The sequence below is a fragment of the Nanorana parkeri genome, unplaced genomic scaffold, assembly GCF_000935625.1.
Source record: "Nanorana parkeri isolate BGI_ZX_2015 unplaced genomic scaffold, ASM93562v1 scaffold147, whole genome shotgun sequence".
NCBI lineage: Eukaryota > Metazoa > Chordata > Amphibia > Anura > Dicroglossidae > Nanorana > Nanorana parkeri.
The window spans coordinates 398,505-413,594 of record NW_017306415.1 but is presented as its reverse complement, the minus strand read 5'-3'; the positions used below and the strand labels follow the sequence as shown (position 1 = coordinate 413,594).

At 41.1% G+C, this 15,090-nt stretch overlaps 1 protein-coding gene across 1 annotated transcript in view; it reads left to right on the top strand.

The window, feature by feature from the left end:
* CUNH8orf34 (chromosome unknown C8orf34 homolog) overlaps nt 1–15,090 on the top strand; it is a 220,126-nt gene that overhangs the window by 189,443 nt on the left and 15,593 nt on the right. Inside the window, exons 14-15 of the mRNA XM_018554218.1 lie at nt 1,762–2,252; nt 12,525–12,618. Of these exons, the coding sequence (XP_018409720.1) occupies nt 1,762–2,252; nt 12,525–12,618 (585 nt within the window). The remainder of the gene's footprint in view (nt 1–1,761; nt 2,253–12,524; nt 12,619–15,090) is intronic.

The window sequence follows — 15,090 nt, the reverse complement described above, 5'->3', positions numbered from 1 at the left end:
GATATCGCAAATCGCACGATTTGCGAATCGCTCAGTGTGAATGGGGCCTAAAGCTTTAAAACAACACCATCGATCACTTTAAAAAAACGGTTCCCTGTAACAGAAGAGCTGTTATACTTACACCTGTGGAGGGCCCATGTCGCCTACCATCGATCAGTTCTATTGCTGCTGTCTCTATCAGGCTCTTCTGCACATCTGAGAGCATTGAATGCTTGTGTCCCTTGCTGCATGCTGTGGTTACATTCATCGACCAACGTATCACTGCAGGACCCAGCAATGGTGTAAGGGTATTAGGAAGGAACCAACGTACATGGCTCAGGAGACGGTTATCTGACAATGATGTGCTAAATGCCAAAGAGCCTGATAGAGGGTGCAGCACGGAAACAGAAGATGGTAGGAGACACAGCCTGTCAGAAAGGTGAGTGTCAAAGCTCTTCTATTGGAGAGAAATGGCCTATTTAATTTTTTTTTAAAGTTAAAAAAAAAAGAAATTCACAGTACCACTATGCAATAGCCACTGCATGCATGAGGTAGATTTATCCATAGGAGTAGCGACAGATTCAGCAATCCTATTCATGGCCCTTTCTCACCATTCACCATGCACTATACAAGCTTTAGTGGGCTGCAGTGACATTAATTTTGAATAGCACCACAACCCACCTCCACAACAAACACGGGTTGCACTAAATTTTCATGCATTGAGGTGCGTTGCAGACCATTCATTATGAATTGTCTACCTAAAGCAGTGCACCTTAATGTATAAAAGTGAATGTTTTGTGTACGGCATCGTGATGCGAACCACCCTGAAGGTATTCACATAAGGCTAGGTCTGCTTCTTAGATATGACTATCTGCATACTTCTTATGGAACTGCATATAATTCTTTAGCATTTTTTTCTAAATATAATTTACTGAAAGCCCAAGTCAGAAATTTCCTGCCACACCTGCCAAATAACTGCAGTCCACTAAAGCTGTCCAATTGGAGCATTTTCAGTTCTTTTTAGTTATAGACTAGAAATACTCAGATCGAATGTCAGACCCATTCAGAATCTTTCCAGTTCAGGATCCAGTACAGGATGTACTTTGAGGGAAATGTTACAGTAAAGGTCGACCCAACTGTGTGTGGTAGATCTTGTGTTGCATCGGTGTCCCTCAATTATGCAATAGATTGTTTCTCATTTACTAAGAACAACCACATAACCATTACATATCTAGTTACGTAATATAGGCTCCAGGAGATTTAAATTAGTTTACACATTTTTTTGATTGAATGTCATTGCCAAAACCAAAGAGATTGCACTTGACATTTCCAGAAATTTCTTGTTAAAATAACATTGGTAGATACCACAGTGTACAAAAAAACGGTACATTACAGAATGGAGCAAGTTTCTAATTGCTGTGATAGCATAAATAACTGTATTTGCCTGGCAACAATTGTTTGAAGTGTATTTTTAGATTGTTTGTGTGAATTTTAGATTGCAGAATTTGATCCAAGTGTTTTTTTTTGTCATATGCTCTCTGTTATAGTTTCAGCTGCTGCTATTGAGAGAATTTGAGCCTTTAAGCTTTACAAGCAATATCAGCAGAAAGTTAATGTTTCACCAGGCCTTAGAGGTTTGTGGCACACACTACAAAGCCTTGTTCTGTGGAAAAAAAACATAATTTCAAAATTGACACAGAATAAAAAAAAGTAAAAACAGTGATTGTAGTGTTATTGAAAGAATGTTCACTGCCTCTATAAGAGTTTATTTTGGTATTACAGATATTGAGAAAGACTTGGCACTAATGGCAGAAGCAAGCATGTCAAAGAGTTCTGGAAATCAACCTGGGGCTGGTGCAAACGATCCTCAAGGAACTTACCATATATCAAGTTTGCAGAATCCAAAGCCACAAGTGCCAAATCAAACCACCAAGAACTTACAGCTTCACCTTCAAGGGAACAAATCACCTCCACAACCTAACAGTAGGACCCATGTTTCAAATCCATCAAGCAGCAGGCCACAGACTCCAAATTCCCAATCAAGTAAACTTCAGACACCTGTGACTCCAATTGGCAAGCCTGGAACACCAAATAGCCTGGTGTCTCGACCACTCACCCCTAGTAAACAAGGAAGTAAAGATGGAATGACTCCTGTCCCTAGGAGTAGATCTGTAACTGTTAAAAGTCAGATTGGATGGACTTCTAGTGCGCTGTCTGGAGTTCCAGCTGCAGACACCTTAGCAACTGCCTCTCGGCGTAACAGCTCTGCAGAGGTAAGAACAAGCATTCATTCAGTCTGTTATAAAAGTAATCACAGATCATAGCATGATAATGTCAACATTTATACCTGCAATTACAATATAATTTTAGTTATCAAAAATCTTTATCTAAAGTTGTAAAAATTGTTAGTAAGGCAGTCAATTTGTGCTTTTCTATTTTGATACGTTATCTAAAAGTCAGTGAAAAAAGAAATGAAGCAAATATAAAAACACCCTTAGCCCAGTTATGTCCTCAGTAAAAATCTTTAAAGTAAGCCTGTTCCCAGACTGTGCGCAGCAAAGTATTTACATATTCTGAACATGCAATAAAGGCATTTTACACAAGCTGTCATTCACTCCTGCAGTTATAGGCATTGTGGAGAATCTATTCTTCGAAGTTCAAAACAGAGGCACTGAAACTATTGGATTGTTACAGGGAGGACTAAGAAAAACAAAAACTGCTGTATTAATGTTATTACAATGCTATTGCATCATAAATGTAATTTTAAATGTGAATGTAAGTTTTTATTTTGACAATCATTTCACTTTAAGTACACTTTTATCACCTTAGAACTTTATTTGATTTAAAAGATATACACTTTTCTCCTGTAAACAATAATCACATGTTAAAAAAGGGCATTTTATATTTATTTGTAAAACCAGTCTACTGAATCTGGTAAAGAAGCGTTGAAGGTGGCATGCTGGTTACATTCATTCAATCTGCCAGAGCATAGATACAGTAAATTTAGAAATGGAGAATTACACGCAACATTAAAGAAGAATAAAGATGTCCACATGGGGCCTTCTCTGCAGCTAAGATGAGATGTCAGCACCGACATCACTCACTGTGCACTGAGCTTTAGGCTGAAGGTTTCCTTGTGTGTCTGTACACACTGAATGATGACTGTGCTGACATTTCACTGCAGCTGGATAGCAGCACTTTGTCTGCTGGAGAATGATTGTACTACTAAGGCATTTCCACCTGGTCAAACCTGCTTAGAGCAAAATGCTGCAGCAGAAATGTACAAGGTGTAATTTATTGGATGGGATTTGTGTGATTTAATATAACCTACATTTCTTACATGGTTAAGTTGGACCTCTCAGCAATTTTATACGTCTGCATGAATACATTCCTGACATGTCACAAAAAGAAGAAAGAGTGTAATTTTTGTAAAACGCTATACATTTTATCTGGAAGAGGTACTTCTTAAACAGCACTCAAATTACTTTGCCAAAGCTAAAATGGGCAATTTGGGAAAATGTCATTAGCCTGCTGCAGGCAGGAGAAAGAAAATCACTCCCCTAGTGATTGAACTAGAACACTGTAACTTTGTAGCAATTACACGGTGGGATACTGGAGCAGGGGCTGATTTGTGCCCCACATTTCTTAAGACAGCCAGAAACTCTGCAGGAATCAGGATTTACAAGGTTGTATCATCTCTGAGCCAGCATCTCAGTCCAGGAAGTAGATGCTGACCCTGGATAAAGGATGGTGCTGTCTGTCTGGAGAGAAAGGCGGATACAGGCATACGGATAAGTCCACTTGAGAAATATTGAAGTTTTGTGCATTGCATATTTATTGATATCTGAGACCTAATGGGAAGCTCTCCCTTTCTACTATAACAGGCAGAGGTTTGTTGAATGATGTACTTTCTAGTAACCATCTCCAGAGTTTTCTCCATATAATCCTTAGTAGAATTTCCTAGGTTCATTTTATTAGTTCATTGCTGTGCTGTATGTGTATAGGCCAATGTAGTTGGATCTGTATGTGCATTATCATTAATCAAAATTATTCGATTCATCGATTAAAAATGTTTTCGATTAATCGAACACGAAAATTTTAATCATTACCAGCCCTATTTAAAACACCTAACCTCAAATCTGTATGTATACTGAAACTGCATCAATCACTATCTGAAATCTGACACCAGACTTACAGTGGGAGTGCCTGGGGGTACTTAGGTGGTCCTACATGTAGTTCACTCCTAATCCAAATAGAAGGCAAAAGGCATAGAACAGAGCCTGCAGAGCATCAGATTTTAAAACAATTTGCTACCCACTTATGTCAGATAGAAATGTAGTATACCCTGTACCATATAAAGGTGTTTGTTTTTTTAAAAAACTGTTTTGGCAGCTAATACAGTCCCTATGTGTTTTAACTGCATATAAAGGATCTTGGCTGGAGTTCCCTTTTAAGAGAATAGATTTTTTTAAAGGAAAATGGAAATCCCCAATAAGATTGGAACACCTCTCTGTAGTATTACAGAGGCACCCCCAATTTACAAAAGCTGCCTTATAAACAATAGAACCCTTATCCCATTGTCTGCAGTACATAAAAGACTAAAGTAAAAACACAATTATTGCATTTTTCTGGTCAAGCCATATTATCAACATTTCCCAGAATGTGGAGCTGCAGGTAAAACTAAAAATTGCTTGATTATGTTTAAAAATCCCCTTTAATATAATTATGAGTGGTTTGAAATTCTGCCAGGGTGAACTAAAGATCTTGATTGTGATAAACTATGATAAAGTCTATAAAGTAAGCGGCAGAACTTAGATTAAATTAGGTCTTTTACCTAACTACAAAAATGTTTTTTCAACAATGAGTTAAGAAAACAAGATAATGTTATCACTTGCATATGTATGATATTGGTAATCAGCATGGTTTCATTCAACTTTTCTGTTCAGGGGAAGCGTGGACACGGAGGAAATCAGGAGAACTTTATGTTTTTTTGCCAGTGACCTGTTGATGAACTACTATATTTGTAGCCCCTAATATCTTTGTCCATGCTATAGCCCTTGATCAGTACAGTCATATGGACAATATTATCTCCATGACCATCAATAAACACTTAGATGATTGCAGTTTTCCACAGGAAGCAACAAAATGCATTTTTTTGATAATTCTATTTGCATAAAAATGCAGATATCTTGTTAGCTAGGAGTTGTATGTCTGGAAGTCATGGATCAACTCCCACACGCCTTCCAGATGAGATAAAATGAATGTAATTATTTTTTTAAATGCTGTGCCAAGATCCCAATTATAGATTAAATGGAACACACACATACACATAACATAGCCAAATGTTATCATCTCCTGTAAACTACTACCTAGCATTCAGTCTTGTACTGCAACTTACTACTTCACTACATGTGGTAATCATTTCCCAATGTTTCTATAAGGCTTATGATATGGTTTTACCTGTGCGTAATATAGTCTAGCAGATTTAATATTTTTTGTTGTGCAATATGTTTGAAGAAAAATGATATAATTTTCACCATGGAATCTCACGTGACCCACAAGACCAATGGATCTGCTGATCTTTATTTTACAGTGCCTGTGCTTTATCTATTAGCACTAAGGGCCGGTTCACAGGGCCGTCGTCGGAGGGGTACCGCCGATAGTCATGTAAGGGGCCCGGGCAGCCTTAGGGGCCCGAGCACCTTACATGTGTATCGGCCGACACCCATACAGGTTGCTGGAGGGAGGTGGAGGGGGCCCGTACTCTTCATATCCTCACCTGAAGTGCTCTGTACGGGCCTCCGGTGTCCCCAGGGGTCTCCACTGTACGTTAGGTTTTTAAAGATGGCCGCCGTGAGTAGCGACGGCCATCTTTAAACCTGGCAAATGCCCACATTATATTTAATATATTGCCGAACTGGCAATATATTAAATGGAAATCATTCCCTGGTGGTCCAGAGGGGAATCAGTATGAGCTGCATCTCTTGCTGATGCAGATCATACTGATCGCTCCCTCGTGGTGCCGCTGCTGATTTAGCAGGGATCGATTAGTATGGTCTGCACCAGTGCGCCAGCCAGAGTGCAAAGTACACTGATCCTTCACTCGACCACCAAGATAATCCCCAAGTGCCACACTGGACCCAGGGATGCAGCCCCCCTTCCTGCAAAACAGGTAAGCAGGAGAGGGGGACATTTTTTGATTAACTATTTTTACTTTTAATAGTTGTGAGAGTGTGTTTTTTTTTTTAAAATTAATGAGTGTGTGATATGTGCGTTTGTTTCATTACTTGTGTGTGGTTTTTGTTAACCACTTCCCGTGGGTTGACGTAAATGTACGTCCTCCGCTGGAAGTGGTTATACCAAGAATATGGCTGCTCCTGCAGCCGTGTTCTTGGTACCGTACCGTAGCCACGACCTCCGGCCGCAATGCGATCACCCGCACGGGATCGCAGGGCACATTGTGCCTGCGGGCCAGTGTGGTCTAAATGCTGCAAGCACTATTTTGAACGCACTTGCAGGTACAATGTGCCTTGCGATCCTGTGGGGGCGATCGCATTGCAGCCGGAGGGCGTGGCCACGGCGCCATTCACTTCAATGGTCCGCCACGCCCCCTCCAGCCCGGCAAAAAAGGGAACCGGCCGCAATGCGGCAGTGCGTTCTGGCCAGAGTCGGACTGAAATGCACAGCTTATGGTGTGAACTAACCCTAAGTCCTGTGTCCAGTAGACATGTGCGATTTGTTTTGGAAAAAATAGTTTTCTAGACTAAGTTCGTTAGCGGTAGTCTGTACGCATTTTCGTTTGTGGACGAATTTTCATTGCAGCAAAGTGACAATTTAAATTTTATTTTTTTTAATGTCACTTTGCTGCAATGAAACAAACGATATGAACATTCGTACAGACTACCGCTAACGAATTTTGTCCAAATCCCGAAAAACAAAATAACACAAAATCTGAATCAAAACAAGATGAAACTAAACATTTTTTTTGCCGGTGCAAATGTCTAGTGTCCAGCGCGTCTCGAAGCCCTGCGTCCAGCGGGTCACAAAGCCCTTCGTCCAGCGGGTCACGAAGCCCTTCGTCCAGCGGGTCACGAAGCCCTTCGTCCAGCGGGTCACGAAGCCCTTCGTCCAGCGGGTCACGAAGTCCTTCGTCCAGCGGGTCACGAAGTCCTTCGTCCAGCGGGTCACGAAGTCCTTCGTCCAGCGGGTCACGAAGTCCTTCGTCCAGCGGGTCACGAAGTCCTTCGTCCAGCGGGTCACGAAGTCCTTCGTCCAGCGGGTCACGAAGTCCTTCGTCCAGCGGGACACGAAGCCCTTCATCCAGTGGGTCACGTAGCCCTGAGTCCAGCGGGTAATGTGATTGTGGGGGGACATTAGAGTGTAAGCTCCTCTGTACAGAGACTGATGTGACTGGGGGGGGGCATTAGAGGGTAAGCTCCTATGTACAGAGACTGATGGGACCGGGGCTGCAACAACTAATCGACTAAATTGATTAAAATCGATGATGGAAAATGTTGTCAACGTCTTCCATCATCGATTAGTCGGCTTTCGATTTAGTTGCCCCTGTTTGCGGCTCCACGCGCATTGCACGCTTCACGCCGCACCGCCTCTCCCAGCTCTGAGCTCTCTCCCGCCACTGCCCTCCAAGATGATCACGTTGTTGCAGGGAGACTGCAGTGTGGGGGACCGGCAGCTGCTGACAGTCCCAAGATCTCGGGGGAAGAAAGGAAATTTGCTTGAAGAGTGTGCAGGTAAGACTACCTGCACTAACATGCTGTATAAATGTATTGCTGGGATTTGTTGTATTCCTCTACATCTGATGGTATATTGCGCTGTATATGTACCATCAGCTATAGAGGACCACAAATCCCAGCAATACATTATACACTATATGTAGTATTGCTGGGATTTGTAGTCCTCTATAGCCGGTGCCATTCTGCATTGATTGCTGTATAATTTTACATTTCACACACTTTTTTTTTGCTTCCACCGCTCCAAGCTTGAGTGACGTGATTGGCTCAGTGTTCTCTGTACAGCGCTGCGGTATATGTCAGAGCTATACTGTATACATGTATAATCATAGTGTGTGATTGTGGGGGGACATTAGAGTGTAGGCTTCTCTATACAGCACTGCGCTATATATACAGTATGTCAGAGCTATATAAATGTATAATAATAACAGTGTGACTGCCTCAGCGTGGAGGCAGTGCAGGGGGGTCGTCCTGCCAAAAGCCGTGTAAGGGGCCCCAAAATTTATGAAGGCTGCCCTGCCGGTTCACACCAAAAAGTCTGCGCTCCAGAGCATTTTTGCAGATCGCACTGGACCAGAACGCAGGCACTAATGTGCCTGCGCTCCGGGTGCGGGCGATCGCATGGCTGCGGGCGGGGGGCATGGCTGCGGTGTCATTGACTTCAATTCAGTGCCATGTCCCCTCCCACCCCTGTATGGAGGGAGACGGTCAGCTTGCGTTCCAGACTTTGTGGTGTGAACCGACACAAAAGTTGACCATACATTGCACTATTCTTCTAATTCAGCCTTCCAGCTGGACAAAAAAATATCACAGATTCCCCCATCAACGCTAAGCAGTGTGGATGGAGGAATCCCCACTGTTTCCATTGTAATCTGCAGGCAGCCATTAGGATACTCAAATGGTGCTGTCAGCTAATTGCTTGCAGGCACTGTTCACCCAAAGATTTACCAACCAGGCTCCTTTGATCTTCTGATCAAAGGATGCCGGGCAGTAGGGTTTACGGTAAGGGCTATTGTGTTGATGTTTGTGTTGAATCAAGTGTTTAGGAGTGCAGGTATGAAAGTGGAACTAAACCCAAAAAGTCAAGATTTGCTATATCATAGGGAACATGTAAAATGTGAATTGTCCCTGAAGAATCTACCTTTTGTCTGGAATTCCTTCTGAAAAATAGCAGTGTACTTTCGGGTAAAGGTTGCCTAGGCACACCTGTGCCTAAATCCTCATAGATATATATCTGCTGTGTAAGATCTGAGGCACTGCTGCCTTTGACCGCTAGCCTCAAATGATTTGGAGTGATATTTGCTGATGTCACTACTGTGCTGCTGACTGCTCTCTTTGGTGGATGCTCTAACACAAGGAAACAATACCCTGCCCTATAAGGATGTCCACCCCTCAGAAGCACAGTTTAGAACAAGGCATGGCAGGTTAGTAATGGAGAAATATTAGCTGCACAGGAATTACTGGTGACTACGCCTTTGCCCTCTGCCTGCCTTTTTGTTAGGTCAAAGTTTCAGAGTTATGTTCCACTTTTAACATATAAATGAATTCCCCATGTTGACACCTAACTCACTTGTTGTGTAGGGATCACTGGCAGTCACCTGGTAACAATTTAGCTTTGAGGGAAACAATAGCAATGGGATGGCTGGAAAAGTTGGGGGGAAAAAATCATTGCCCCATCTATCTGGAAAGGCCATTTATATTTTTTCTGTTTGAAACATTTTGGTGTGTGTTAGTTTACTGAACAGTAGCTTTCCAACTGTTTTACAAGATTTGCACATGGTTTTTTCAGCATATACAATGTTTTTATTTAGTACATTGTTTCAATCAGTACCCTGAAAATATTGATTTATACTAGGGATGCACCGATACTTTTCGAGTACCAGTGCAGATACTTGGCATTTTCATGAGAACTCCCAGGGTTGCAGCTGGGACTTGGCTCTGGCACTCCACCACTGTCCTTAAATCATTAGTCTGTATTGTTTTAGAAAAACTGTCACATGACAATAAACAAAAATGTATCAGTATTCTTACTTGTAAGTACTCAGCAAGTATCAGTACTAGTACTTGCAAAACTGGTATCTGTGCATCCCTTTATTTCTATCTATAAAAACAAAATCGTACATTAAAACAGAGATGTACAAATCCCAGGAGCTCCGTGTGCTCCTTACAAATGACAGCTGCCTCCTAATTTTCAAATTTTTCTCTAGTCTAGTCTTAGAGCTCAATAGCATCGGTACATGTACTCGTACTTGTACCGAGTACTGTACTTGGTATCTGTGCAACCCTAATTTATACAAAGTTATAATTTTTTTTTAAATGCTCTTTTAGGTTGATACATGTTTAAAAAAAAAAAGTGCGATTTAGAATGGGCTGACAATATATGGCGACAAAAGAACAAACTTGTCCGCAGCATTTTTTTAACGCAGGGCCACAATGCACAAAATAAATGGCATTGCACATCATATTGTGTGTTTTCACTACTGTGCATTGTCACAATGCATAAGTAAAAGCACACCAAGCATTTTAAGAATTTTAAAACGTGATATTTTATGCAATAAATTTGAAAACTTTTTGATTCCATTAAAAAGGACTTGGAGCAATTATTTTCCTTCATCGGCATTAATACATTACCAGATCTTTACGTTATCGTATTGCCTCACGCAGTTTTCACATCTTATATATCCATGTTTACAATTTTTTTTTATGCATATACAGTATACATCATTAAAGCAGACCTTTACACTCAAAAATCAAATTCTACAAATGCATTCCTCTATGTATGATGATTAATAATAACATAGACATGTCAGGTGTAAAATGCTGTGATTTTGAAATACTTACACTTGCAGATCATTCACTTCCTGCTTTGAAAGGGCAAAAGGACTTCAGTTTGGCAAAGCAATGCACACTGGGATTGCCTTATCAGCAGAGCATTGCTGGGAAATCTCATCTGTAATTTCATGAAATCTCAGGGAAAGGCATTTTCCTCCCCTGAGATGATGTGAATGCTCACATGTCCTAGTCACGTGTCTAGTCACATGTGCCAGAATTACAGGAAGTAATATGAGAGCTAGTAATCTGCCCTTAATAAACATGGCCACTGTCAAAAGACTGGAGAAGAAAAGGGAAATAAGGTATGCAAAGAATACAAAGCCGACAATTAGAAGTCTGTGTTTGTAGATTGTCATTACTAAACATTTCTAAAGGTGTGTCTGTTGTTATTTTAAAGATATGGCTAAAGGTCCCCTTTAAAGTACAAACTCGACCTCTTATACTTACCTGTCTGGCCGGCGGTGTGTTAAATCTTCAAACTCTCGAAGAAAAGAGGGGATAAGCTATCCTACAGACATGGAAATGTCAGATAGTAATGGTGCCAAAAGATTTAATAAACTACCCACCGGATATTTAAGTGCAAACTTTTTTTTGTACAAGTGGCTGGCTTAACCTAACAATAGGGCCACTTTGTAATGTGAGACTTTAGGTGTCTTTCCACACCTTTCTCAGATGTTCTTAAGAAAGCTCAGAGCTCTTAAGGTGCCCATACACTGCACGATTATCGTACGATAATCGTATGCGATCGGTTTTTGGTACGATAATCGAGCAGTGTGAACGGAGACGTGCGACCGTTTCTACTGTACGGTCACACGTCTTCTGTCGAACCAGCATGTTCGAAAACCAGCCGGGAATCGTACGATTCTCGGCTGGTTAGAGCGGTGCTCGGAAGACAAATGCCGAACGGGCCGGTGTGCGCACGCGCACACTGCCCGTTCAGCATTGCGGTCATCGTAAGCCCGCCCCTCAGGGGGGCGGGCTTGCGATGATCGAGAGTGCGATCTGCCTGTCCAAGATAGGCAGATCGTACGTTTTTTTAATCCCTGTACAACCATCGCAAGACTAAAGTCTTGCGATGGTTGTAGAGTGTATGGCCACCTTTACACTAATGATTTATTCCACCACCTGCCATAATCTAAGATCACCATCCAATCTTACACAGGTTGACTATCCCAAGGTACATTAGGGAGAGGGACCCAGAAGGGCCCCTGATAAATGAAGGGGTCATAGAGTAGTCACTTCATGCAATTGCTTAGCTGTATTGGAGATGTATCAGTATGAGTTTAATTGTGGTATTTTACTGATGATTAAAAACACTTATGGGGCTGTTCACTAAAGGGGGAAGTGTTTGGAGAAGGCGGGAGACGTGAGCAATCTAGGACAACATAGCTGACCTGGAAAGTGAGCTGAATTGGAGAATGTTTCCAAATCAGCTATTTTGGCCTAGATTGTTCACTTCTCCAAACTCTTAATACTTTTGTAAATAGATCTGTTAGAATAAACTATATTTTTTTCTATACATAATAGTAGACATCCCATGACATTTATTGTCTATTAAATTGTTAAAAAAATATGCTTTTCTCTGTAGTTAAAAGATTTAGATTTGAGGTAGTGCATTCATTATTTCAAAAGCACAAAAACCTGTGACTGGAAACCAAATATTAACTGGTCAGTTTTCTCTGTATGCAGATGGTTAAATGTTTCTAGTTACAGTATATGATCGTCAGAGATGATTGGAAGGCGGTTTACTTCTTTACTCTTGTTGCTTGCTACCAGGTTGTACATTAATTTATGAAGGTGGTGATTGGACTGCAGAAAGTAGTCTAATTACAGCTTGGAAAAGAGGCATTAGCTATTTCTGACTGAATATTGGCACCAGCATCAAATATTAATTTCTGTAAATATTGATGCAACTATAAATAAATGTTTGATATGCAAAAATGTTTCTGCCCCACTTGCTAGGAGGAATCTTATGAACAGTTGCAGGGATCTCGCCAGCCCTGGGTGCTTCCAAGTGACACAGACAGTGAAGGTGTGGATATACAGAAGGAAAAACGTAAGTCTACTCCATTGCTGGGAGGACCATATTTTTTACACGTTTGTTACATTTTGCAACAATGTAGCTGTATCCATGATTCTGATACAGCAACTTATGATCTCCAAAGCTTACATAAGCCAGTAAGAATCAGACACAGTCCCCTGCTGTCAACCCAGTTACATTATTTATTAAATATAGAATCTCCCACTGGGCTAAGCTTCAGTATCTTGCTAGTCAGACCCGCTAGCTCCCAAAATACCTGAACAATGCCTGCATCCAATCATATTGTTCGGGTATTTTGAGAGCCAACGGGGCCGACTAGCAAGATACTGAAGCTTGGTCCGGTGGGAGATTCCTCCATCCACACCGTTTAGCGTAGATGGAGGAATCTGTTGCACTTTTTACATCTGACCAAAGAAAATCTGCAGTTAATCTATATATGTGTGGGCAGCTTTAATCATTAAAACATATTGAAAACAGCATTACAATCGGGCAACTAGCATTTTCCGATGGACAGGCTAGCAATGACAATATACATGTTTTTCATAGAACAGGTTTCCTTTAATGATTTATAAAAAATGTAATAATTATATATTACCTCTGCTTACATGTGCTGTGATGATATCAGTCTATAGAGATCTGCCATTTTAGTCCAGACATAGATGTATATAAGATAGTTGTTGACTTATCTAGTTGATAAAAATCATGCCAGAAATGATTGCATATCTATGGATAAACTGCAGCCTCTAGAGGACACCCCTTAGCTGATTGGAGAAAATCTTAAAAATCCAGAATGTAATGAACACTGCTATTGCTTCTTCAACATAAGTTGAATCTTCTGACTTTTGATATCTCCATGAACCTGGAAATATAGAAGGGAATGCTCAGTTATGCTTTATAAATAACATACACATTAAGTGACATTTCAATAAATAAAATCAAGCTGCTTAGAGGTATAAAGGGCATGAACCTAGAGGTTCACATACCTAGATCAGCCTGCAGTCCCCACTGTTATGCTCGAGTCCCAGACCATTGCATTCAGACAAAGCTTGAGTACTTTAATGAAAAAGCTTGCTTACCCTTCATGCCTTATCCATGAATCAGCCAATGATAGCAATGGACATGGAGAAATGTGTGGGAGGCAGGGAGGAGAAGGCAAGGTATGACCAGGAAGTGTCATAGCTTTGTCCCACCAGTGTGTCTGAGTATTGAGTCATTGTGACAGGGATTGTATATGCACTTTTTACTTTTTATTACCTTTTGTTAAGTTAGACACTTTAAGACTAAATCAAAGACTGCACACCAAATAGTAAGATGTCTTGTGCTTTAGTCACTATTCCACCGGCATTCACAGGATTAACCAGGACATATTGCAGCAAAAGGTGTCCCACACCAAAGACACAAAAAAAAGTAAAAAAAAAGAACAATAGCACAGTATAAAAATTTTCAAGCCAAACAAAAACTTACTTGACTTGAGGAAAAGCTAGTGTGGGATTAAAACATTCCCATTCTTTTCAGATTTTATGCTGTGGCGCGGCTGCTGCTTTTTTGATGAGAAAATAAAAGGGCAATTTTTTACACTAGGTAGTTTTTGAAGTCATTTTGCTGCAAGAAAAAAATAAATTAAAAAAAACAGTGGCAAACATAACTGAAAAAACGTTTAGCAGATTATCTATTTCACCACATGGGTAATTGTAAGGTCACATAGTGGAGCCAAAAAGTGATCTCAATGTGAGATTAGAGAAACCTTATTGAACCCCACTGAATATTGCTGGACATTTGTCCACCTCCTCCATATTATTTCTAATACGCAATTGACTCTGAACGTTTACAAGGTTTTAGATTTCCATATATTGATACTACACTAGTCTTCTAGATTTCTGGGTCTCGCCTATTTAGTTCAAAAACAAAGAAAAAAATTGGCAAAAACCAAATGCCTGCTTAATTTTCTAACAGTAGAGAGGGAGAGGGAAACTCTGAGCTTGTTTTTATTGCTGTTTTTACATTTTGCCCTGGTGATAACCATACCCCCATTTCTTTTATAACCATCACTGCGACAGAAAGGAAAGGAAATTCTTCCCAATGGGGAAACAGACCTTAAATAAAACCCTAACAATTAGGACTGCGGAAATTAACAATTCCGCGATTAATCGTTAAAATATTTGTTTGATTTCAAATGCTTTTGATCGCTAATGAAAATACTCACCTCTCCGCCGGCTTCCGGGAGTCCCGTCGGAGATCCGGTGACGTCACGGACATAGACGTCACCGGACTCCTTCCCCAAGTGGCTCCGTTGACTAACGAAGGGAAGGGGGCATGAGTCCGGTGACGTCGATGTCCGTGACGGCTAATGAAGGGAAGGGGGAGGAGTCCGGTGACGTCGATGTCCGTGACATCACCGGACTCCTCCCCCCTTCCCTTCGTTAGCCGACGGAGCTGTGGCCAGGCGTACATGGATAGCCATAGCAGCACAGGCAAGTATTATGGGGG